The sequence below is a fragment of the Apodemus sylvaticus genome, chromosome 3 (assembly GCF_947179515.1).
Source record: "Apodemus sylvaticus chromosome 3, mApoSyl1.1, whole genome shotgun sequence".
In the NCBI taxonomy this organism is placed as follows: domain Eukaryota; kingdom Metazoa; phylum Chordata; class Mammalia; order Rodentia; family Muridae; genus Apodemus; species Apodemus sylvaticus.
The window spans coordinates 58,785,411-58,810,831 of NC_067474.1; the positions used below are offsets into that span (position 1 = coordinate 58,785,411).

Below are 25,421 nucleotides of genomic sequence, written 5' to 3' on the forward strand. Positions count from 1 at the left end.
AGGGGACTTGCTAAGTGCAGTCGTACAGTGAGCACTGTGGGGAAGGGCAGGACAGCTTTTACAGCCTTAGACTATAAAGTCTGGTGATATACCTCCACACTGCTGCAGAGACCAGGTCAGCCTCAAACTCAGGAGACGCACTTGCTTCTGCCTCCCAGGTGCAGGGATTAAAAGGATGTGCCACCATGCCTGGCTAGGGCAACAAGCAATCTTCACGGTTACTGGCAGGACACAGACAGGGTGGGAACTGTATTAGGTCACATGGGCAAGGATCTGACTGGAGTGGGTGCTTGTTGCTTAGGAACAGATCATCATCATCCCAGTGCACAGATAAAGACAGGGAGGCTCAGAGTTGGGAAGGCCACAAGCCAGGAGGGAGGTGGGCTCCCACTGCTCCCACAGCATATGCTTTAATGGCTACCACCATAAAAGCAGAACCAAGACACTACCTCCCTAGGGGCCCCAACCCAATGAATACACATGGCAGGGAAGAGGGGCCAAGCATCTGGCCTCTGGCACCCACCTGTGACTTGATTTCAACGCATATTAGGTAATGAGGAGACAAGGGGTGGAAACATGGATGACCCCAGAGTCACTGGGGTCAGCTCAGCAACTGGCTGCAGACCCCTGCAGTCCTGTTTTGGTGCCCCAGACCTGGCCCATCACAGGTCCTTAGTAGACAGTTCTTCACAGGCAGACATCTGCGCTGAAGCTCCCAAGGGTCCCAACAGCACCCAGGAGACTGCTTGAAGGCACGTCTCCATGCAACAAACCTGTAGGCTGGTACCTGACAAGGCCCCGCCCTGGCACGCATGGCTTCTGTTCCTTCTTCTATTGACTGTCTAACCAGGTCTTTTGTAGTGGCCTCAAGTCCCCCAAATAATGGAGATTCTGGGTGCAATATAACCCATGAACTCAGAGAGAAAGATAAAGCAGGGAGGAACAAACCAGCACCTCCAGTGCCCTTGACGGGCAGCAGGCTGTCTGGGACTAGGGGTCAGGGGTGGGGAGGCTGACCACGTGACAGGAAATCCATCTAGCCACCTGGGTGCAAGGTTTCCTGAAAGAAGTGGGGTCAAGCCTACTCTCATTGTGAGCCTCTGGCAATGACTAGGGCAGCGGGGAGGCAAGGGAGACCGCTCCTACTCAGTGTATCTGGGTGTAGGACCTGGTTCACACCCCAGTGTATCACTACCTCTGTGCGCTTGGAGCATTCCTCTCTCCTCTGAGCCTCACGGCTCCCATCTCCACAATGGCGTCTGGAAGACTTCTTGGAGCCCACTCAGCAAAAGCAATGAACAGTGGAACACTCCGGCAGGAGGGGGGAAACAAACAAACAAACAACCCCCAAACGTCTTACTTCTGAACCTGTTCATTTTAACAGCTCATGGACCAGAAGGATCTGAGCAGCTGCAAAGCAGCCGCAACAGTGGGGGGGAGGGGGGGTCTTTCCGGTTCACAGCATTCCCTCCCAAACTCTGTGGGGTGTATGAAAAGAAGATCAGTCGAGAAGACAACCAGGCAAAGGGTTCTCGCAAGCAGCTACACAGCACCATGAAGGTCAGACAGACGGTCATCCATCACCTGCTCTCTGTGGGCCTCAGTTTCCCAGTCTACAGAGTGGGACAGCACATTCCTTACCAACTGGTGTGAAGTTTGATGCTGGGAAGGCGTGCTGAGAACCAGGTACTGGTACCGGGCTCTCTGAACCCGAGAGTTCTTCCTGGCTAGTGGCTGTACTTGTGAGGAGAGGCCTCTCCTGCCTGGGAAAGCAACGGTGGAAACCACACCACTTCTCTGAGTTCCCAGAAAGAGACCAAATTAAAAACCAAGGCTTGAAATAACTGGTAGGGACAAGCTTCTTGGGGGACTAAGTGCAGCCTTTCTGTGAGGATGGAGGCGGGCAGAGGGTACACGGCACTCACTTCAGGGAGAGGGAGTAGTCATGCTTGCTGGTCTGGCTGTTCCGGACAAGGTAGCTGCACTCCTTACAGAGTCGCAGCAGGGTCTCTGCATCACTTCTGCTGATGGCGCCGTGATACCATCTGGGGAGAGAACAAGAGTATAGTCAGAGGGAGAGACGGCCCTGGGCTCCCAGAGTGGCCTCTGAGGAGCCTCGCTCGGTGCCCTCACGGAGCAGCTGCTGGCTTCAGCCTCCTGTGAGGAGGTTAACAGCTGCTCAGCCAGTGTCTGCCACATGTCAGATCCTGGTGGAAACCCCTGGGTCCCTTCCCACGGAAGGCTGGCGGCCCATGCAGTCCAGCACCAGATACTCTGTGCTCATCAAGTTGGCCCTGTGGTGACAGGTGCTGAGGGAGATGAAAGTGAAGCCAGGCCACAGGGCTGGGACTATTTTAGGCACGGTGACCAGGAAAGCCTGTGGGGACAGGGATTTATCAGTGCAGACCGAAGGAGGAGGGGAAAGACGGTCTGAAGAGCAGCAGCTAGAAAGTCTAAGTGTGAAAGGGTCATAGGCTGGAAAGCAGTAGAGATCAGGGTGGGGTGGGGGCCAGGAGCAGACAGCACGGCCCAGGGGCTCCCAAGCATTTCTCTCAAGGAAGTGGGCTTCTAGAGCACGCTGACAGGAAGCCTAACAGGGGTGGGGCACAGGGCAGCTCTCTAATCCGAAACAGAGTGTCTGGAACCTGCTCCTGCCAAATGGTCTTGGCACTAGCTGGGCACATGAGGGTCACAGCATCCCATCTCTGGGTACAATGTGAGCCAGAGAGGAGGAACATGTGGCACAGAGGGCATACGGCCCCCACTGACCACAGGATGAGTGTTTCTGTGATTGGGAAAGCTGGCGACAAAGTCTCAATGGGACAGCAAAGGCCTTCACTGACAGGAGGAGGGAGTCAAAAAACTCCTTTGTGTCTATGCTGGGCCCACGAAAGGAGCACTGCAGCAGAAGCAGCCGGAGGTAGGAGGCCGGGTGTGTGTCTGTGTGTGGGAGTGGGGGTGACGCATGGACACAGGGACACGGCCTCTCTTTCCACGGTTACACAGACATAAAACCATGGATTGGGGATGCTTAGGCAGCCACAGTGAGAATGTTTCCAGAGATGCCAGGGCCCAATGCAGCCCTGAGGAGAAACAGGCAAACTAAACCAAAGTTGGTGATAATAGATCTGGGGAGAGCAGGCTCAGGGGGTGTGGCCCGAGTGACATCCCCCCCAGCAAGCTGACAAAAGCGTTTTTTTATGAAGAACACAATTTCCAGCCAGTTGACACTGAACAGTCCTCAGGGAAGGCAGGAAAGGTCTCTAGGGAAGTGCTGCACTGTCTGCCCACCCTGAACACAGGCTGGAACTGAGATAGAGAAGGGCCTCCGGGGCTCGTTAAGGGCAGTCTCGGGTGGCAAACAGGATAGGGCTGCCAGGTCCCTTCCTGGCTACTTCATGTTGAAAGAAAGGAGGGGCCTGGAGTGGAGGATCAAAGAAGAGGGGCAAAGGGCACTGGATCAGGAGCCAGGAGGCCAGCAGGCAGCCTGCCTGTAGGGAGTCTGTAGAGCACAGGCTACCCTGGGTGGTCCTGTGGGGGGCTGGGCCTACTGTTCCTGGGTCTGAGCAGGGAGTCACCCTGGGAACACGCCAGGTCAGACTGAAGGGATCAGGGAGACTCAGGCACGTCACGCCTCCCATCCTGCAGCAGCTGCTTTCTCCAGTGGATACTCACTGTACCCCTGATCTCACGGGGCTGAAGGGGAGCGGGAAGGTCAGGGAAGAGCTACAGGAAGCCATTCCCGACAGCACACGTGCTCCATAGCACTACAAGAGCTGTGAGGAACTATGACAGGCATGGTGAGAGGCACCCTCTGGCATGAATGGTCAGGGAGGCCCAGGAGAAGGACACTGCCTGCAAACCTGTAAGAACTGGCGAGAACTGGTAAGAACTCACCACACACAAGAAGGAATGCTCCTGGTAATACTAGCGACCAATACTAGCTATCGCTCTCCTTATGAAGACCTACTCTGTGCTAACATCAGCCATCTCTCACTTTATAAAGACCCAACTCTGCACCAGGCATGTGCTCTGGCTGGGCACAAGAGAAATCTAAAAGGAGGTGACAGCAGAGAGAGGGGGTCTAGGGTATGAGGCTGGGCCTCAATGCTCCCGCCTGGGCAGCAAGGGAGTCCCCTTCCTGCACACTTACTTGCTAAGCAGATGACACTCCTAGAGAAACTCACTCTGGTCCAAGAACTGATGTGTTAAGAAACCAAGGGAGCTGAGGCTTCATCCTGGAGTAATGGAGTCACAGGAGGTTTCTGAGCAGGACACAGACCTGGCTGAGCAGGGAGCTGGCATCGTGGTCAAGAGGAAAGGCAACCAAAGGGCAAACCTGGCACAATGCTTGGAGGAGGGGTAGGACAGCAAGGATGGGCTCGGACTGGACAGAGAGACTGGGAAACCCGAATCAAGAGTGTAATGGCCTGAGCTGATGATCAGCCGCCGGCATATGTAACACAGAAGCACACGCCAGCTAGAGAAGAAATCTAATCCACGCCAAGGGCAGGTTTAGTTTAGACTTAGCAACTGGGATGAGAAATGAGAGATGACTGAACACTTTGCAGCTCGTAAGGCCAGCTACTGAGGGTCAGGGTGGCAGCGTGGTGTGACCAGACTAGGTCTGGCCAGGAGTTGGAAACCTGACCTCCCAAGAGCCTCTGTCACGAGGGGCCAGCGATCAACTGTGTCCTTACAGTGAAGACACGGAAGAGGGTACAGCACCAGTGAGCTTACATTTGCTTCTCCAGTGGGATGGTGGGGTCCACTCTCTCCCCCAGAATCCCACAGAACTCCGGGCTCCCGTGCTTGATGGGCTTGAAGCCTCCTCCCGGGGCACGGAGTTGGCGCCGTCGGTCCCGGGAAGGTGATGGAGAGGACTGCCGCTTCTCGTTGCCGTTGAACTGGGCTGAAAACAGAGAGGAGAGAAGGCACTGTCACCTGGGGCCCAGCCACACCCGTAGAGCAGCAATTCTTAACCTGTGACCCCTTTGGGGCAAGAGACTGCTTCGTAGCTGTTGTCTAAGACCATCGGAAACACATTTTTACGTCACTATTCATAACAGTAGCAAAATTAGTTACTGTACTGAGGGTTGCAGCATTAGGAAGGTTGAGGAACCCAAGCTCTAAAAAGACGGTGTGTGTGTGTGTGTGTGTGTGTATACACGTGCACATGCCTGTACCACATGTTTGCAGATGCCTACAAAAGACAGAAGTGTTAGATCCCCCAAAGCTGTAGTCACAGTTGTGAGCCCCCAGTGTGGGTGCTAGAACCCAACTCCAGTCCTCTAGGAGAACAGCCAGGTGTTCTTAACCACAGAGCCACCTTCCCGCCCTGAGACTCAAGCGCTCAGGTACAGACACCTGTAAACAGCTGCCTGCTCAGGTGCAGGGCGCAGCTCCACCAATCACCCTTCAGAAGCTGCTTCTCCAGGATGCCTTCTCAGAACCCCCTCGGCCATCCAATGCACCAGGTTCCTTGCCTGGCTCCCGAGGGCCACAGCTTAGATACCACTTGTCCCACACCTACACAGCACCTACCTGCAGGTAACAGGTGCCCAACACATGACTAAATGAACAACTAATGGGGGGAAAATAGGCTTTCCTATCAGATAAGACCTAAGACTGTCCTGGCCGACGCTGTAATTCCTTACTGATTTAATTGATACATTCTCCGGCATGCTTACTACCGCAGCCATAGATTTCAGTAAGAGCAGGTGGTGATGAATGGCAAGCTTAATTAGGCAAATATCATCTCACCTAAAACACAAATATACAAACTCCAAGGGCCGCGATTCAACAACCAAGGGGGGAGGGGGGACTCTGAACAAAAGCTCCAAACACGACTGCTTCCATCCCTTCTAATTAAGTTTCTCTTTAATGGGCAATTTAAAATGGCAATTCTTTTAATTTAGTGATTTTCCTGCAAGAGATAAAGATGCAATTCCTCAAAAGAATATCTGCATTCAGAGGAGAAGATGCTGCCTCCGTGAGTTGTTCGAAGAACAGAACTTAATGAGTCCCACCGATAGGCAATTATGGAGCAGGTTGGGATCCTGAGGGAGGGAGGAGGGCGATGTAGACTCCACAGTGTAGAACAGGGCACAGAGGGAGCATCCACTTCCGTTCCCAGGATGGAGACTAGCCCTGGACGTAGCACAACAGTGTCTTCAGGGTCAGCAAGTCTGCACCTCAGCTTGGCACTGAATGTCTGCCCAAGAGTTGACGCCAGCCACAGGGCTCATCGCCCAAGTGCCCCACTTACTTTATTAGGCTTTCTTCTGGATTGTCTTGGAAGTTTGTGGTTCCCACGCCCCACCCCCATATTAGAAACCTGATTCTCATATTTACTGAAGTTTGGGCCCTTCTAACAACAGAAGAGGTATCTAAGGCACCTCATGAGCACTGAACTCCACAATACTCCTGCCATGGTGTACCTGGTAGGCATGAGGAAGCCCGTGGGCAGGGCGAGGTTGAGCCCAGGGGGTCAGGCTCACCCTGATCTGCCTTTTCATAAGCTGAGGTCTGGTGGGCAGAAACTGGGGTCTCCCTCACCTGGCCAGACGCTCCATCTGAATGGCATTGTATATACAGGCCTCGCCTCCGAGGACTGGCATGGGTGCTACCCACAACTCCCTCTAGGAGCTGGCCTCTCTCGATGGCTCTAATACCTGGAGTGTGTCTGCTGCTCCAGGAACCTGTCTGTCCACTCCTTCCAGCCTTCCAGTGCCCCATGGAGCAGATTCTGGCAGGGTTTTCCTTCTGCCCTCTCCAGCCTCATCCGCTCAATTTACTCTTTAGTCTACCCTAGAGAGGATGCTTAGAAAATGCCATTGGCCGGGCCGTGGTGGCGCACGCCTGTAATCCCAGCACTCTGGGAGGCAGAGGCAGGCAGATTTCTGAGTTTGAGGCCAGCCTGGTCTACAGAGTGAGCTCCAGGACAGCCAGGGCTATACAGAGAAACCCTGTCTTGGAAAAAAAAAATCCAAAAAACAAAAAAACAAGCAAACAAAAATGCAATGGGCTGTTGCAGCTCACATAAAACCAACATGCTCCTTCAGTGTAATCTCCTTCCTGTTCAGAGCAGGCCACAAACAGCAGTCTCTACAGCAGAGCCCTTGACCGCTGCCCCAGTGGCCTGGGTTCAGAGGCGGACTCCTTTACGATCCTCAGGAAGTTGGAGGCAGCTTGACCTCCCTCTTCACCTTAGGCTCTGCTCACGGAGGCTGGCTGGTCCCTGAATCCATCACCTGCTACCTGCCTTCGGGCCCTCGCGTTGGCTTAGCCTAGCCTTTGGAATGTCCCTCCTGGAGTAGCTCTGCGCTAGGCCCCTAGGTAGAATTCCTTTGCCTCCTCCAGCCCTCAAGTGCTTTGTCTATCATCCCAGCATCTGCCTCTGCTGGAAAGAATGCAGCAGTTTCCACAGAACCAGATGGTCTCGGCCCAGTCCCTTTTGGCTGTGCATCTGGCTCCAAGGAACGTCCCACAGACTGAAGCAGGCCAGAGAGCAACGGCAGCTCTGCAGCCCAACCCGAGAGTTGGGGACACCTGGCCTTCATCCTACCGCGTCATTACTCATTGTGACACCAGAATATTTTTAAACTTCTCCATGCTCAAAGGTCTCATCTGCTAATAACCACCTAAGTAGTGAAGGGCTGTAGAAATGGTTCAGGCGGGAGCTCCGTCTGTGGCAGACCCCTCTTCTGTCACGTTCACGAGTGGGGGATGTACCTTTTCATATAGTCACAAAGATAACTTATATCAGAACTGACTTCAGAATCAAGAATCTTCAATAGGACTTTGCATTGATCCTGCATTGTTGTCCACAGCAAGATCTGGACAGGCGATAGTTTATGGGCGATGGTGTACTGGCGATGGTGTACGGGAGATGGTGTATAGGCGATGACCAAAACCTGTTGAAGAGTAAGTCTCTGCCTAGCTCGGCAGGCGGGGCTCTACCTCTATTCACCCCTGAGAAATGACACCCACGCTGGACTTTCTCTGCCAGCTCTGTGCTGGGGTTCAAGGGGCTGAAATCAGGGCTTCAGGCTTAGTGGCAGCGAGCATCCTTATGAACCAAACTGCTTCGACAGTCCCAGTCACGTTAGAGTCCCTCTTGGAAGTGTTTTTATTCATTCTTATGGTTTGTACTTTGCACAAACGGGTGGACACTACAGCAGCTCTGGGGAGCACCCTTCCCTCTCATCTGTGACACTGGTGCTGTTATATCCTGGTTTTTACAGACCAGGCCTGTGTGGCTGCAGAACTTGGCTCAGCTAATGCTGCAGGCTGCCATGCCAGGCTGCTGGCTGGGCCTCGGCCCTTGAGCGCTCTACTGGGCAGCCTTGGGGCCTCCTCTAACCTGGTTTCCCAGGTGGGGTGGGCACTGCTCTCGAAATCCTGTCCCTTACTTCTAAACAGAGGAAGCCTCTGCTCATTTGTTCTCCAGCACAGGATGGAGCAGCCACTAGCAGAGGGGAGGGGGAGGGGAGGGGGAACTGGTGTGCAGGGACTGACAGGGGACTCTCAGCTGCCACAGATCCCTTCGGCCTCCTTGTGACAGACCAGGCTTGAGGACCAGCCCTCTCAGGAAACAGCATGGATGCACAGGAGGGGCTGGGCCTGTTATGGGTCTGTGGCCTGATCACTGGTGTCCTACTATTCTGAGAGAGACAGAGGTGAGCCAACGTGTCCAGACGCCTCTTTCATGCAGGACTCTGCGTCCAATGCTGGATGCCACCGAGAGCCAGGCGGGTGTCAGCATGCAGAGGAGGGAGACTGTACACTGGTTTTGGAGGTGGGGTGGCCTACCTGCCCAAGGCTATGAACCTTCGTACCAATGCAATTAGCGCTTGTTCGTGACTAAAACTTCCGTTTTGTGGTAGCACACGCCTCAGCTGCAGTGTTCCAAACCTGCATATACATTACGCCACTGACTCTGAGAACCTGCATTGCACAGATGCCGAGGATCATGAAGAGGCCTCTGACCCCGGCAGGTCTGCTGCCTCATAGGATGTGTGAAGACAAGATGTTAAGATGGGGGATGGTGACTCTGAAAGGCTCAGAGGTAGGCCTTGAGCCTCAATGGAACACCAATCACATGGTTATACCAGGCCTGGGAAGGTGAATACAAGATGGCAGAAGGTGCTCACCTCTGTCCTTTGATTTGTGACTGTGCCCCTAGAGAAAACATGGACAGCAGAGCTGAATGCTGACCGCAGAAGACCTAGGAAGCACCGGGGGTTCCTCAGCTGAGAGCAGCTGTCTTTTTCACCACAACTCATTCCACAGATGAGAACCATGGAGCTAGATCCAGGGTCTCCTCAGTCTGAGTCAAGTTCAGCACAGATCTCCTTACAGTGCAGCAGATATCAGAGCCCACAACAGTAACAACAAGGCAACAACAGCCACCTCCCACTAGGCACTCACAGCCCAACTTTAGTGCCTAGTGTCACCCTCATCCTGTAGGTCAAAAGACACAATTTATCACTGACAACAAATGGCAGCTTTGAATGCAGACCATGGCCCCAGCACCTGATTCCTTCCAGGACTCAGGGCTGGGTTCACCTGTCACCTGCTACTGGGAATCGCTCAAGGCTGAGGCCCTGTGATTTGTAACCTTTTCACCTGCAGACACCCACGAGACTCCTGGAGCCCGGAGAAAGTGATTGCTCCTCCATCTGCTAGTGTAAAGAGCAGCCGCCCAGGCGGGGCGCTGGAGGAAGCTCCCGCCCACCGTGTGTGTCTATGCACTGGCCACTGTAGACAATGCAGGAGCGAGAGACAGCTGGTGCTGGCCACACACAGCTCTCACACAGCTCTGAGCAGTGGCTTCCTCTGCAGACAGGAAGGACACACTTTCAGTTTCTTAGAGGGAATTCAGACATAGGCAGGAAGGGAGGAGGTCAGGCCAGTGGCCACATGAAAGTGACCTCCCGCTGCAGACTCCTCTGGCCTCATGTGGCCAGGAGACAGAGGGATGAGAGCACCAAGTACCTGCCACCACACAGCCACTGGTAGAGCCTAGCCTGGAGGAGTGCGTGGGACTTCTGTGGCCAGGCCTAACTCAGTAACTACACAATACTTCCCAGCACTCACTGGGCACCAGGCCTGGAGCTAGGGAAGGACCCTGTGCACAGGGCGGGCAGAGCTTCTACCTCATGCTGCTCACAGTCTCCATCCCACGGCGATCTCTGACCTGCTGAGCCACTCACTGAATTTCACACAAGAAAAGACATTTGCAGAGACCCTTCTAACAGCATATGATCGAGCTGATGCTCTTGGTTTCTTTTTTTAAGATTAATAAATGAACTCATAAATATGTCAGATAGAAAAACCAATCATAGAAACCTGTCCCTCAATATTTAGCTAAAGGAGAGAGAGAGATCCTCACAGCTCTAACCCTGCCCCCCACTTCCTTTGGTAGACCTGCATGTTAAACATTAATTACGGCTGTTACTCATTACACAGCAAAAAGTTTCCCATACAACACAATTGTTAATTTCCTCACAGGCCCAAGGCATTCTGGGAGGCTATGAAGGAGACAGGAGGCATTCTGGAACTCAAGGGAGCCTGTTGTGAGGCAGCACATGGCTGGAGTGTGGGGAGAGCCGTGGCCAGGTCTGAGACTCCCCGTGGGACCCTCTGCAGACTCTGGGTCCCCAAGGAGGCACAAGGAGCAGCTAGTGTGAGTCATGGCCAGAGCACACAGCCAGAGTACTGACTTCACAGTATCTGCACCTGTGGGGGCAATGACCAGATCAATACTAAGGCCAAAGAGCAAGTGGAGCAATTGCTTCTACCTCAGGGACCTCCCAAGCTACCCTGCACCAGGTTCAAGTACACCTTTCCCAGATGAGGCCAACGTGCCGGTGGTGAAGGCACTTGGCCCAAGTTCACCGCTGTGTGACCGCAGGTGAGCCGCTTACGGTCTGAGTTTCAGTACTAATTGATACCACAGCGAAACAACACCCACACGGCAGGGCTTGATAGGGTTAATTCAAACCAGGTTTGTAATTGCTGCCCAATAAAAGCTAGCTTCCTGTCCATTCCTCCTTCCCCACTTACCATACTGGGGTTCCTTTAAATAAATCAGTCAACTGGCTCAGATGACTCTCAACTGTTACGAAGCAGTCACACAGAAGACATCACTTTCCCTTTCTCTGTCCCTTCAAACACCCTTGATAATGTTGAGAAGGTGTCAAAACTTCAGAGGGGCTATCTAGGGGCACAGCGCTAGCACCCCATAAGATTACCATGACAACTGTGCATCTGGCTGTTCTGGAACAGACCGCCCAGGAATATGACGGGAGGCTGAGAGGGGACCGTCGTGCTGGGGGGAGGTTTTCTGGAAGGGCTCACAACACTGGTGTCACCTGAGGTAAGCTGTGACACCCTTCTTGGCTCCCTCAGCCCCTCGCCTGATGCCCAGTATGTCAGGAGTGAACCGGAAGCTCTCCACGTGGAGTCCTCCAGAGAACTGTGGCTTCTCATACCCCGACACACACAGTCAGGACTCAGGTGGCGCCTGGTGCTGTAACACCTCTGCAGTGGCTTATCTGCAGCTCAAGCTCAAAACTCCTATTCTAGGAAGGCCAAAGGCATCACTTCAAACCCAGGGAGGGGCAGAGGCCGCTTTCACTCAGAAGGTTGGCCTGAGCCTCTGGCGGGGTGAGCAGGACTGAGGGCTGGGTAATGGAGGGACAGGGACAGTAGAGCTGCTTCCCAGGCCTCCCGTGCCCGCTTCCCACTACCAGGCAGAATCAGGAACGAGCTTCGTAAACGAGGCCTCCAGGGCTGCTAAGTGCCTCTTCATGCAGTGCTGTTTTTTATATTAAATTAAACTTTATTTAATTTGGCAAGCCCTTCCAGAACTCCAGTAATAAACCTCACAGGCACAACCCTTTAGGGCTCACAGTATCTTTTTCATCCAGAGATTTCTGTATGAAAATCCATTGTTTTTCACTGGGTTTTCCAAGAAGCCCAGGCTACAAGACTTAAGAAAACCACCGCTTTTCAGATGGGAAAACAGACTCGGGGAGGTGAGCTGGCGGGCCACAGATGAGACACACTGACCTAAACTTTCAATGGCAGACCAGCGTGCCCAGGAGCTGGTATGGGCCGCAGACGAGGGCCCCAAGCAGCTGCTGAGACGTAAGCCATCTGAGTCACGGTCTGTTTCCCATCTCTGCCTCTGGCAGAGCCCAGGGCACTGTAAAGTACCTCGGAGGGAGACAACCCTGAGACACTGAGTCACAAATGAAGTAACTGTCTCTCAGAGGCCCAGCGGGCTCCCTTCTTAGGCGTGCCCTCCACCCGGCTGCCGCTGACAGATCCTACACTATCAGGTGCTTTGATTGTTTCTTAGACCCAACTGCAGATTCTCTATTTGGGAAGTGAAAGGGTACAGATTTCCCACACCCACAGACAGCCTGACTGGCTCTGTCACAAGGTCATGTGTGGGTCTCTTCTCTTTTGCCTCAGTTTCTCCAGGACAAGGAGAGTGAGCATGCAAGGTCCTCTTTGTATTGAAAGATGGAAACCTAGCCTAGCTTCCCTAAAAGAACGAAGGCGGCCATGAGAATACAATGAGTCAATGCATGCAGAAGGTGCATACTTAATGTGATCACGCTTTCCGGATGGGAGGCTCTGCAAGCTCACCCAGGCTTCCCAGGACTGCTGGGCTCATTTGCCAGCAAGGCGGTCAAAATCCCCAGGCAGGGACAATCCCTTCAGAGGTGTGACAGCGGCGGTATCTGCCATCCAAACCTTAGTCTCAGGCCACCTTCTGTGCAGGACCTGCTCATCTTGCACCACCAACCTCACTACCTCACAACACCCAGAAGGAAAGGAGCACCAAGGGCTCACTAAGCAGCTGGGGGGATCCTGTCTAACTCCCCAAGTTCTAATCCTTACTGAGATGTGTGTTGCAGATCCCCCAGGGACAGGAAGACTCCCATTCCCTGGGAGCTAGGGTCACCGCATCCTCTTAGAATATTCTCTATACAGTTGCAGAATGACCATGGACTCCTCCTGTGACTTAAGTTCCCAGTGAGACAGAGACAAGAGGGAGACAGACAGACACATATACACTGTGTGTGTGTGTGTGTGTGTGTGTATGTGTGTGTGTGTGTGCGCGCGCTGGGGGCTTGGCTGAAAAGGGCCTGTAGTCCCCAGCTAAGAGCAGGGTGGCATCCTACAGGCTATAAAGCACCTCTGTTCCACAGACTGGGACCAGCAGCCTCCCTGCCTACACTCATTGGCATTGCTGGGATTCCAGGGGCATGGGCACGCGCCCGGAACTGCCTACAATCCATGCTCCTGGGGTAGAGTGAGTCTCTGCTCCCCACCTCCCTCACTGCAGTTATGGGGCCTCCAAAGCTGGAAAGTCCGTCTCTGTCGTCAAGTTCCTCCAGAATGCTGACCACCCTCTGGGTCTAGTCTCAGCCTTTCCGCCGTCTAAGCCTTTTGGGAATCTGAAAACACAGAAAGGGGTGTTTCTCTGGAAAACCACCAGTTTTTCCAGGTTGAGCATGCAGAATCACAAAAATAGAGCAGTGGCGAGAAGGGGCAGCTTTGCTCCACAAACGTCATCTTACACAGCTGTTCCCTAGGGAGCTCCTGAGACCTGAGAAAATCTGGGGCTGTTACAAGACACCACGGTAACAGCAGGCCTCAGCAGCACTGCCAGTCCCTGAACACTCAGGGGTCTCGCAGAAGCATGAGTGCACACACCTGTACATGCATGCCTGCACACGCACTCACGGTATGCATGCACACTGATACAACAGCCACCCAGCAGGGAACTGTGCCCTGCATCCCAGTCAAGGCGCTACAAAGCATCATCATCCTGAGTGGTGGCCTACTGGCCTCCGCCCACTGCTGCCTGGAGAGAGGACACAGACAGAAGGCTGGCGCTCACAGCAGCCTCCTCCTTCGTGCCAGGGAATGAGAAGGCACCCAAAGCTGTTTGGGACGGGCACAGATCTGCTCTAGAGTAGGACCTGTAAAGCCAAGAGACTGGGGAGCCAGGCAGGGCCAGAGTCTGAGTGACACAGACACCAATGATAATAAAAGTGACAAGAACCAGGAGCAGACTGGGTAGCTTTGTCAGTCTTACTGCCAACTAGCTCTACCTGAGGCCAATTACACAGACAGTGCTCTAACTCTCCAGGCAGGAGTGAGCAGGTTCCAGCCAGCCAGCCTTCAGAGAGATGATGGCCTACTGCTTAAGTGCTTCTCACCTGAACATCAACACAGATCATGTAGGATCTAGCAGAACATGCTGTGTGTGTGTGTGTGTGTGTGTGTGTGTGCGCGCGCGCGCGCCCAAGGCCTATGTGTAGAGATCAGAATTCTCTTCTTCCATCATGTGGGTCCCTGCAGCCGAGCCGAGGCCAGCAGGCTTGGTGGCCAGCACTCACAGGCAATCTGACACTGCTGGTCTTAGACCAAGCTGAGGAATGAGGTGCCAGTCTAGCTCTCCCAGACACCACGAGCCCAAGCATGAGTCAGCACCACAGGCAGGTGTTGGGTTTCCCCCATCTTTTTTTTTTTTTTTTTGGGTTTCCCCCATCTTATACTGCCTCCTCCCAGGGACCCTGAGGGCTGTGCAGAAACCGCAGACTGAGACTTCATGAGGCCCAAGGGAGCCAGCCCTAAAAGTGGTGAGACTGGACCGGGCAGCTTCAATGCCAGGCTGGAGTTTCTCAAGAACTCCCTCAGTATTCTCTTTGTGGTGCCATTAAGAAAAAGAACAGCCCAACTCAACCAGTGTTTTCCTGGCCAGGCTGGACCCACTTGTCTGTTTACTGCAGTGGTGCCAAGCACCACTGCCTCCCGAGCAGGACACTGCTCCTACCTGCCAGGGCAGGGATGGTGACCCGGTTCCATTCCCACGGCTGGTCGTACTCATCGGCAGGCCTGTCGTCATCCTGGGGCAGCTTGCTCTCCCGCAGCCGAAGGCTTACAGTGCTCTCTGAGTCTGAGTCCACGCTCTGGCCTTCGGGCTCATATGGGGTGTCATACAACTGGATGCCTTTGTGCTGTGACCGGACGCTCTCTTGCCTCTGGAATTCTGCAGGCAAAAAAGGAAGGAAGGAGACAAGTTGTGGATGTGCAATCAAGTTGAGGATGCATGGTCCCCGCCAGGGAACAGGTCTGAGGTCAGAGCTAGCCAGGGAGGTGGGGCCAGCAGAGATGGCCTCTTCCTGGCTGCCACAGCCCTCTTCCCGAGACTGTAACAGTCAACCTAACAGCAGCTCAACCTGACAGACTAACCTCGCTCTCACTGTCTTCTTATCTATCTGTCCTCAAGGACTGGGCCAGCTGTGAGCAGGAAATGGTTCTGAACAGTCCTCTGAACAGATCCACCTTACGGACCCACCTTACTTACCGCTGCCATCTTTGAATCCCATTTGCACAGAGCCACACTGGGTCATATGACCCTCCTGTTCCCACCGGGCTCAGAGATGAACTTAAATTAAGAGCTAACATGCAAAGATTCTCCTGGAGAGGTCCTGCCAGGCTACTCTTCAACCCCGTGGAGCTGAGTGATGTGTCCCGGCACATCCACACCCTAGAACCCATTCACCGACGGAAGTGGACATGCCAGGGATTTGGAGATGTGGGAATAGGAATTGACTTCTTTTAGGGAGGATGACAGAGTGACCTGATCAGTGATCCATCCCTGACAGACATTTCAGTTGCTATTTCTAGGAGGCGACACACCTATATCACCATGACAGTGACTTGGGGACTGGGGAGAGCCAGCCCTGGAGCTGACAGCTCTGGAGCAGAGGGGGGGTGGCATCTCCAGTGGCTCACCAGTGTGGGCCGAGGCCCCATTACAGACACAATAAGCTCACCATTTGCCTGCCTTTCTTTTCGAGGGTCTCACAATGTAGCCCGTGGAGCATCTACGTGGTCCAGACTAGCCTTGAACTCATGTACTGTATTAAAGGGTCCCAACTCCTCTGCCTCAACCTCTTCAGGGCTAGGATTACAGGCAAGGGCCTGTACTTACACACTCATAGGTAATGACATATGTAACAACTGTGCGTTCCCTTGTGCAGATGTCACCAGCATCCATCTCCAAAACTCTCTCATCTTCTCAAACTAAAACTCTGTACCCGTTAAACACTGGCTCCCCACCCCTTAGAAAAGTCCCTCCCACCTCTCCCTCCTCCCTCCCTCCCACCTTTCCCTCCTCCCTCTCTCCCTGAGCCTGACCACTCTGGCCAGTACCTCCCATAAGTAAAGCCTGCTGTGGCTGGCTTACTGCACATGGTATTGAGTTTTCAAAGTGGGATCCCGTGGCAGAACCTCATTTGTTTTCAGGCTGAGTAATGCTTCACAATGTGGATATTCCTCTTGTGCTGTGGTTCCGGGTTCAAGGAGGGAGTGGCAGTAGGCTGCCTACAAAGGGATGTGGGTGGAGGCAGGGATGTGCTCCGCATGTGTGAAGCATGCTCCAAACTGGAGGCTTGTATGTCAGGACAGCTGCTATAACACGTGTGGGTGACGGTGCCTGGTGCCTTCACTTCAGATCTTTGCTCTGCAAGCCAAGGCCCTCAACCAGATGACACAGCCCCTCGCCCGATGCCCGGTGAACAGGCCAATGACTGTGCATGGCTCCTCAGTACTGATTCTCAGCCTGTGTACCAATACTTGACCAAGTCCCATCCTGACTTCATGGCTTTGGCTCTTTCCAGTACCATTAAGCATTTGTTGTTCATTTTAAAAAGGAAATTTTTGTAAATATTCTAGATGCCACTATCTTGCCAAGATAATAACTGCTAAACACAGCAAGACTGAATGAGAAACAAATCCACTAGGCTGGTGCCACTCTGGTGCTGTGCAGAGGGACACAAGGCCAGGTGAAAAGGGGGATTTGTAAGTGTGTGGGGGGTGGGGGGCACAAAGTACTAAAGATAAATTTTCATTCTCTAGAAAAGGGAGTGAGAATGAGCAGGGAAACCCTCTAACTGTGGGTTGTAAGCCATGTAAAGTTACCTCCCAAGAGAAGTCCACACACGCGGTAAAATGCGGCTCTTATCGGGTTCCGTGGACTGTTAAGATTGAGCACTACGCTCTCCTTCTCCATACAGAGAACGGGAGGGCGCCAACTGTCAAGCACCACATACAACTTTGTAAATTACTTCACGAGTCACTACCCTGCTCTGCGGGGGTCCCTGACATCTCCCTGTGGGTTCTGAGGCAGCCTGGGTACACTCTGGTGCAGCTGATAAGCTGACGTGCGTGGGAGACCATGCCTTTCTTCACACACACCACCCACGTGAGCTACCACTTACCCTAAGACGACAGTCCTCAACCTTCCACACAGTTCCCCATGCTGGGGTGACCACAACCATAAAACCTGCTACTCCGTGACTGGTATCTTATGATCCATTTAAAAAAAAAAAAAGGGCAAACTATCGGTTTATGCTGATCTCAGGCAACTCCTGTGAACAGGTCATTCGTCACAGGTTGAGAACTGTCACTGAGCAGCTCCTTGCCCCTCCTTCCAGAACTACTGCAGACACTCAAGTAAACTGTCGTGTAGGGGGACAAAAACGACAGCCAGACACCACTCTGCACCCCAAATTCCTGTCAACTCGTTACAATCCCAGCCTCCAGTGATGAAAAGTGCCTGGCAATGCCACTGTATACAGTGCAGAGAAGAAACAGGCACACTACACACCACCAGCTGCTTCAAGGCATCTGTGCCAAGGACACATCCGCCTTGGGGGAGCGCTGGTGTGGCACATCTCATGAAAGATTGTTCTGGAAGCATCTACTCCTTACCAAAGCTGGGTTTGTAATGGCGGCTAAGGCTGTCAGAATTCCGTTTTGGTCATTAAAACCACATTCCCTCTGTCTGACAGGATGGGTTCACATTTTCATGAGGGCTCAACAGTAGGGAATGGTTAAGTAAATCATCATGTCAGCTGTGTGGAATATTAAGCAATCGTTAAAATGATTAACAGGGAGCGAATGCAGCTACAGAACCGTTTGTGTGTTAGAACCTCCTAAACAATTCCTGGCAAGGTGAACACCGGGAACACCCACGGAGGGAACTCTGCTCCCTGCCTGGGATTTACTCAAAACAGCTCAGCACATTTTGACCTTAACATCTAAACTGAGATGACAGGAATGAAGGGCTGGAAACCCCACAAAGGAAGGGAAACCACCTCCGTGGAGAGGGAAGAGACCATTGCTTAATTAGTTTCCAAAGTTGTTGTGAATAATGAAGTGTTATTAAGACACACGTGAAAGCAACACTGTGTGTTAAGCAGACTGGGCTCTCCGGGGCCAGGCTGCCTGTGTCAGAAGCAGCCACCAGCCCAGCCCCATGGGAAGCAGTCCCTCTTCTGAAAGGTTGCCAAGAGTACAAGTCAAGGGTCACCACACCAGGGCGCAGTGTTTCCTGCCTAATGATCATGGCACATCCCCTTATTATCCAGGCCCATCGGTGACAGTCCCCAGAAAGATCGAGTAGGACAGTCGGTACCCATCTGTTCTAAGTCACAAGTTATCTGACATCAGATCCACTCCTTCAAAGAAAATGACCTTTGCTGCTGGGTGACAGGCTGTGATTTCATGCCTTGTAGGCAGCAGGCAGAAACGTTACAGTGACAGCGTGGGGATTTCTCCTGACCTCTGGAGTAGAAAGGCTTTTCAAGTAGAACCAAGAAACAAAAAACAAAATAGAAACAAAATCAGACAGATCCTTCATTCCATAGAACCAGAGGCTGTTAGACCTGGAAGAGACCTGTAGAGTTTACCAAGAGGACTGGAGAAGCCGAGATCATAAGTGATAATCCTGACAGGAAGGGAGAGGGGCAGCTGGGCCAGGCTGACCTTGCTGCAAACCAGAAGCCTCTTGGAGTGGATGTGCTCAGGTTAGACCTGAGAGCTGATGAAAAACAAGCTCCGCCTGCCCTGCACTTAGTAACTCTGCTCCCCCCTTTAAAATGAGAGCACGCAGGCCATGAGGAGGGAGTGCACACCTTTAATCCCAACATTTGAGAGGCAGAGGCAGTTGGATCTCTGTGAGCTGGAAGCCAGCCTGGTCTATGCAATGGACAGCCAGGGCTACATAGGAAAACATGGCCTTCATAAAACAAAACAAACAACAACAGAAAACAAAGAATTATGTTTTAAACCAGTTCTAGGTTTTCACAAAACAGACCAGAAGGTGGGGAGATGTCCCAGGTCTCCTAAGCACACAGTCTTCTCCACTACCCTCAGCACAGCTCACCACGGCCGCTTGCTACAGCTGACGGGCCTACACGGGTGACACACGGTTATCAGGCACAGAGCACGCTCTGTGAGGGTTCACTCCTGGTGGTGGAGCTGTGGGTTTACACAGACATATAATGGTATCACTGCAGTACAGGTGGCATTTCCACAGACACTGAATTTATTATCTTCTCTCTGCCTGGTCTCGGCGCTTCCCTTAACTTCTGGCAATCTCCTATCTTTCCCTGTCTCCGTAATTTTACCATTTCCAAAATGACACGTGGCAGAAGCAGGCAATATGCAGACTCCTCGGATTAGCTTCTTCCTCTAAAACATATTTTAATTTCCTTTATGTTTCCCCGACCCCGATAGTTTAATAATAGCTCATACATCATTTTTAAAAAGATTCTGAGCGAAGGAGAGAGGGAAGGAACATGTTAGTGTGGCTGTCTGTGGAGGTCGGACCCACCGGTTCCAGATCCCCCGCAGCTGGAGTTGCAGGCAGTTGTGAGCTGTCTGACTTGGGTGCTGGGTACTAAGCTCAGACCCTCTGCAAAAGCAGCCGTGCCCCTTGCTGCCGAGTCTTCTCTCCAGCCCTCTCACTTGGTAATTTCAAAAGTACTCTACTACCTGAAGTCCTTCCACAGCTACCCACTGAGGGGACCTTGCCTGCTTCTGGACTTTGGCAATTATAAATAAAGTTGTAAATACCCTTCTGCAACTTCTTTGGGTAAATACTGGGTAATATGATTGTGTAGGAGAATGTTTACTTTTGGGAAAACTGCCAAAGTGTCTTCCAGGCTAGACCATTTTATACTTTCAAACTTCTGAGACAAGCTTTTTCCTGTTGGCTTGGGTGATCTCAAGGGCTAAGAAGCCCAGGTCATAAGAGACAACCGAAGATGGGAGGGGGAAGACAAGAGGGAGAAGGCGGGACCAGGACAGGGCAAGCTAGGTGCAGACAGGAGCTTCCTAGAAAATGAGCATTAATCTTGATGTGTAAACTCAGCCTCTCTTCCCTTAGGAGATGAGCAAATATGCTCATCTTTTCTACATAAGATTTGATTTCTAGTATAGTCTTGACACATACATTTTTTCTTCTTTCTTATACAGGCAATCTTCAATATATATCAAAAGTAGACATATCTAAGTAAGACAAAACAAAAAAATCCTATACAATATAGTTTGTAAAAAGTTATCAGAAGTCTATAATAAAATAATTTTGTTTGTTTGTGGAGGACAAGGTCTATGCAGCTGTGGCAGGCCTGTCTCAGAGATCCACATGCCTCTGCCTCCCTAGAGCTGGGATTAAGGCCATGCACCATCACACCAAGCCTAAAACCATACTTTTTCTTAGTTTTTCCCCTACCCTTCAGGAATCTCTTCCCTTCAAAAGATTGAGTAGCTTCATTTCTGAGCTCCCATCTCAGATGTACCCCCTTCTCCAACACCCACCTGCCCTCAGTGCCACAGTGTCTCTTGACCCCCAATATGGTGGAAGACTGTGCTCCTCATCAGGAAGGGCTGAGGCCCAATCCATAGAGGCAACACCCAGGTCCTAGTGAGGCTTGCTGCTACAATCAAAGATCAGAGAAGCAGTTTTTGGCCTGGCAATCTGTGGAAGCCTCAAAGAATTCAGACTTGAGATCATGCACAGTGGCGTGGTAGAGAAAATGGGACACAGGGTAGAGGAGACAAGCGGGTGTGTGTGGGGGGGGGTAAGGGGCTGGAGGGGCTGGGGAGTCGGCAGAGAAGCAAGGGTGAAGCTGCAGGAAGGAGGAATGGCTTCTGGGGTGGGAGTGGGGGGCTGAGGACTAGGCTCAGCACCCCTGAGAGTAGGATGCTGTCCTGGAGACTCCTGGCAAGGCGGGCTGGATGGAGTGACGCAGGCTGAGGCCTCCCTGGAAATGGCAGTGCTGGCAACAGCTCTTGCCTCTAGCTTTCCCACCCAGGCCTTTCTGAGAATTCACAGCAGTTAAGTCACATGACGGCAGAGCTCAGTGAAGACGTGGTCCTGAGAGGCTCCCATCCCCAACTCTTGCTGTCACTCCCGGCCTAAGAAACCTCTCCTCTGCCAGAGATGGGTCCGACCAGACCCTGTCACCGTCCTTCACTGTCTGACCTCTCCTGCAGGCTCCATTGCCATGGGGACGCCATGCCTGAGGTGCCGGGGCTGCAGGTGGGGAGACCGAGTCTGGGTAAGGTTAGGAAAGGCTGCAGTACTAGAACAGTGTAGCTGCTATGGCCCACGCTGCCTCACACGGAGCTCTTGGAGAGAGGCACAACTCTATGTCCAGGAGTAGGAAGGCCAGCCATCTAGGCGGACAGACAAACCGCTGCCAGACTGCTTGGCCCTGTTTCAGCACTCACTAGACTTGGGGCAAGCCGCCTCACCTTCCTCACCTCTGGGTGGGACACAATTGCACAAACGAGCAAAGAGGCCATGAGCACGATGAACTATACACATTAAATGATGTCTGGTGCAAAGGAAGGGCTTCAGGAGTGTGCAGTTTGAATATGCTCGCCCAGGGAGTGGCACTATTAGGAAGTGTGTTACTGTGGAGGTGGGCAGTGTGACCGAGCCTCCTCCTAACCATGTGGGAGCCAGTCTCCCAGTGGCCTTCAAATCACGATGCAGAACTCTCAGCTCCTCCTGCACTATGCATGTCTGAACTCTGCCATGTTCCTGCCTTTATGATAATAGACTAACCTGTAAGCCAGTCCCAATTAAGTGTGGCTTCGGCCATGGTGTCTGCTCACAGCAGTAAAACCCTAAGACAAGGAGCAACACTGTTTCAGTTACACCAGGGTTCTTTGCTCCACTCCAAGATCCCATCTCTGAGACTGCCCTTTGACCCCACAGCTTCACTGCCCTTTGACCCCACAGCTTCAGTGATCTACTTGCTGCAACTGAACAGGTCTGTCTCACCATAGAACCTTTAAAGAGTCTCAGTACCAACCTCTGAATCAGTTTCTATTTCTGACTCCATAGGTCCAACTCCAGCTGCCTCTCTGGCACTCTGAGGACCTCACCCCCTCCCGTGTGGGAGCCAAACTCCACGGCACTGCAGTGAGTGGTGAGTGGTGTGAGGTCCCAGTGTGTCCAATCATCACAGTGCACACACGGGGAATTTGAGGCCTGGAAAAGCAGGAAAGAGGCCTGAAGACCCCATCCTCCCAGACCAGGGTCCTTCCCGCCCCTCCCAGATGCTTTCTGACATCTCTTTCATCAGCCTGTCGTGTTCTAATCTCTGGGAAGCAGGGCAGGCCTCTGAGGTGTTAAAAGCACATCCAGCACCTCGACCAAGTGAACTCCATGGGAGTGGCAGGCGACTGCTTCTAATTAGACACACAGCTGAAACCCGGCCTGGTGCCAGGGTACCACATCAAAGGGACAGAAGGCTTCCTCCTCCTCTCAACTATGTAACACCTGCCAGAGAAAGACCCTCCGCTCTCTGAGGCACTTGCCCAGGCATTAAGAGTTCAGGCGCTCCTAGGAGGCTGCAGGTGAGCAGCCTGAGTCTTTTGGGTTGTGATCTGATAGGGCAGGCCAGCTCAGAGACAAAACCTAGAGACAATCTAACCCTACTCACAGGTCCCTTGTCCCCCTCCTCTACTGAGTTCCATTTCCAGAGCTGTACAGAGCCAGGAAGCTGACACTAGTTAGGCTTCCTGAGGCATCTCCTTCACAGGTGTGCACGGAGCTAGCCAAGCAGCCGAGGCTGGACTCTGCAAAGCAGGGCGTGAACCCACACACAGATCCCCGCAGTCAGCAAGCCTGCACTCGCTCTTTTGTGTTCATCCCAGGCGCGACAAAACAGCCCAGTCTGAAGGCAGCAGAGTCTGGTGACAGGATAGGGCCTTCTTGTGAGCCCCTCTAGCCTGAAGTACCAGAGCTGTGTACAACATGCCTCCCCTACGATTTATGAGCCTCACCACAGAGCTCATAGGTGTTTTATGTCATTTCTGCTGTGTCCCGTCCATTACTCTGCATCTTTTAGTGACTGCCTTTAGGTGTGGCGGTCTAGGGTAGAGATGGAGTGAGGGGACACCAGGGATGGGTTTCCTTTTAAAGTGAACAATGACTTTTTTTCAAGATTTGTGTGCATGTGCATGCATGTATAAGAGTGTGTGTGTGTGTGTGTGTGTGTGTGTGTGTGTGAGAGAGAGAGAGAGAGAGAGAGAGAGAGAGAGAGAGAGAGGAGAGAGAGATCCAGATCTTGAGGCTGGAAGAAGACACAGGCTTCTGACCTGGATCTTGAGGCATAGTGGCCTTGAAAAACTTAGGCCCAAGCAAGGTAGTACATGCTTTTAATCTCAGGAGACTGAGGCAAGCAGATCTCTGAGTTCACAGCCAGCCTGGGATAAAGTGAGTTCCAGGTCACACCTTCTGCTGGAGACCTACATAAGGACACTGGAAGAAGGAAGACTCTCCTTCGCCTGCTTGCACTTACTTGCCAGCACATCTGTTGGAGCCCCCTTCTACAGAAGACCAGCTGACACAACTAGCCTCGAGGGACTGAGCAACTACTAGATTTTGTTTTGGTCATAGCTGTCCACTGCCGGACTCCAGACTGTAAGTCATTACAATAAATTCCCTTACTATATAGAGACATTTCATAAGTTCTGTGACTCTAGAGAACCCTGACTAAAACAGCCATCTATCATCAATTTTATTTATTTGCTTCTAGGCACTATTCTGGGAGTTGGGTGAGTCTTCCTTATCCCGAGACACAGACAAGAGTAATACACATCCAAATCCCAAGATTCAAAGTCTAAAACCTTTGCAGCGCTGACATGACTCCACAGCAGGCCTCATGTTACAGGCTACAGTCAAAATGCAGGCATGCTCAAGTTTCATATACAGCTATCCTTAGATTATTGCCAGCAGGTGTGTATAACATATCTAACTTTCATGGTTACAATTGGGTCCCAATACATGGAAATACTCCCCAAATCCAGAAAACATCATCCTCAGACCAACCCCGAGAGGATGGGCTAAGCCTTCTTGGGCTCCTACGCTACAGAAAGAGGCCAGGGCCCAGTAGGGACCCATCAGTCTATGCCAACAGAGACAGGCATAAGTCTGTCTGGAGAGTCCTGGTGCAGAGCGCCTGTGCCCCTCTGGGGCACTCTTCCAGTCTACTGAACACAATGAAGTCTGGCTTCCAGAGGGACCTAAGGCCACCTCTCATGTGACAAAGCCAGGGAGGATGGGCTTTAATGCCAGACCAGTCAGAGCTACAGCCCTCACCCTTATGAAGCAGGTCCTCACATGTCCTCAAAGAGGCTCAGAGTCAGATTTAGAAGAGCCATGGGACCGTCCTGAGCTGAGGAGGAGTCTATAGCTCCCTGTCGTAGGGTGGGGTGTGGAAGACAACATACAATTAGACTGTAATGCCACCGAGTACCGGGCGCCAGGTGCCAGGTCTGCTGATCATAGTTCATCCAGTTTCTCTTAATTCTGACAACTAGGAGGTGGTAATTTAGACAGACCTGCAGCCTGGCTCTAGAGCTCGTTTTATGTTCCCAGCCCTTGGTCATCTGTACCACCCTTCAGCAGAAGTCAGTGTTCCTCTCCAAATTCCACTAGATGCAAAAAAAAAAACCAACCAAACAAAAACAAAAACAAAAAAAACTACTGAAGTCAGCAGGAGCCACAAGCCCTAGAAGGCCCTGGACCTGCGCAGCTGAATGACCAGACACACTAGCTTCCTGTCTCTGGCTGACAGTCTATCAATCAGAAGGGCGGGATATCCCAATGGGCCCCGCCCAAGCTCAAACCTTGAAGACTATGTGGCAAAGCCATATGAGGGTGCCTATAGGCATCATTAGGGTCAGCCTTCGAGGAAAGCAAGGGCAGTGTCACGAGGCACACTTGTCTACCAGGGAGCCAGCCATTCAGCACACTCTAGACGCCGCATAGGCAGCCGACCCATGTGCTGGTCCTTAGTATTGCAGCCCTCAGCTGGCAGCTACAGACCGACAGCAGGCACAGAGGCCTCCTTCCAGAGCTGCCAGCATCCTCACTGGCTGCTGGTCCCAGTCACCTAACAGAGGCACCCTGCCAGGCTTCCCAAGCACACTGATCAAACCCCAACTGTCCTTGGGTTCCTTACAGGGTCACCGCCCCACGCTGAGGGAAAGTGGCTGGCTTCATGCCCTATGCCCAGTAC

The 25,421-nt window shown here is 52.4% G+C and overlaps 1 protein-coding gene across 1 annotated transcript in view; it reads right to left on the bottom strand.

The window, feature by feature from the left end:
• Positions 1 to 25,421, bottom strand: part of Shb (SH2 domain containing adaptor protein B) — a 107,300-nt gene that overhangs the window by 18,446 nt on the left and 63,433 nt on the right. The window contains exons 3-5 of the mRNA XM_052176420.1: positions 14,864 to 15,079; positions 4,741 to 4,912; positions 1,926 to 2,045 (exon numbers count right to left, since the gene is read on the bottom strand). Of these exons, the coding sequence (XP_052032380.1) occupies positions 1,926 to 2,045; positions 4,741 to 4,912; positions 14,864 to 15,079 (508 nt within the window). The remainder of the gene's footprint in view (positions 1 to 1,925; positions 2,046 to 4,740; positions 4,913 to 14,863; positions 15,080 to 25,421) is intronic.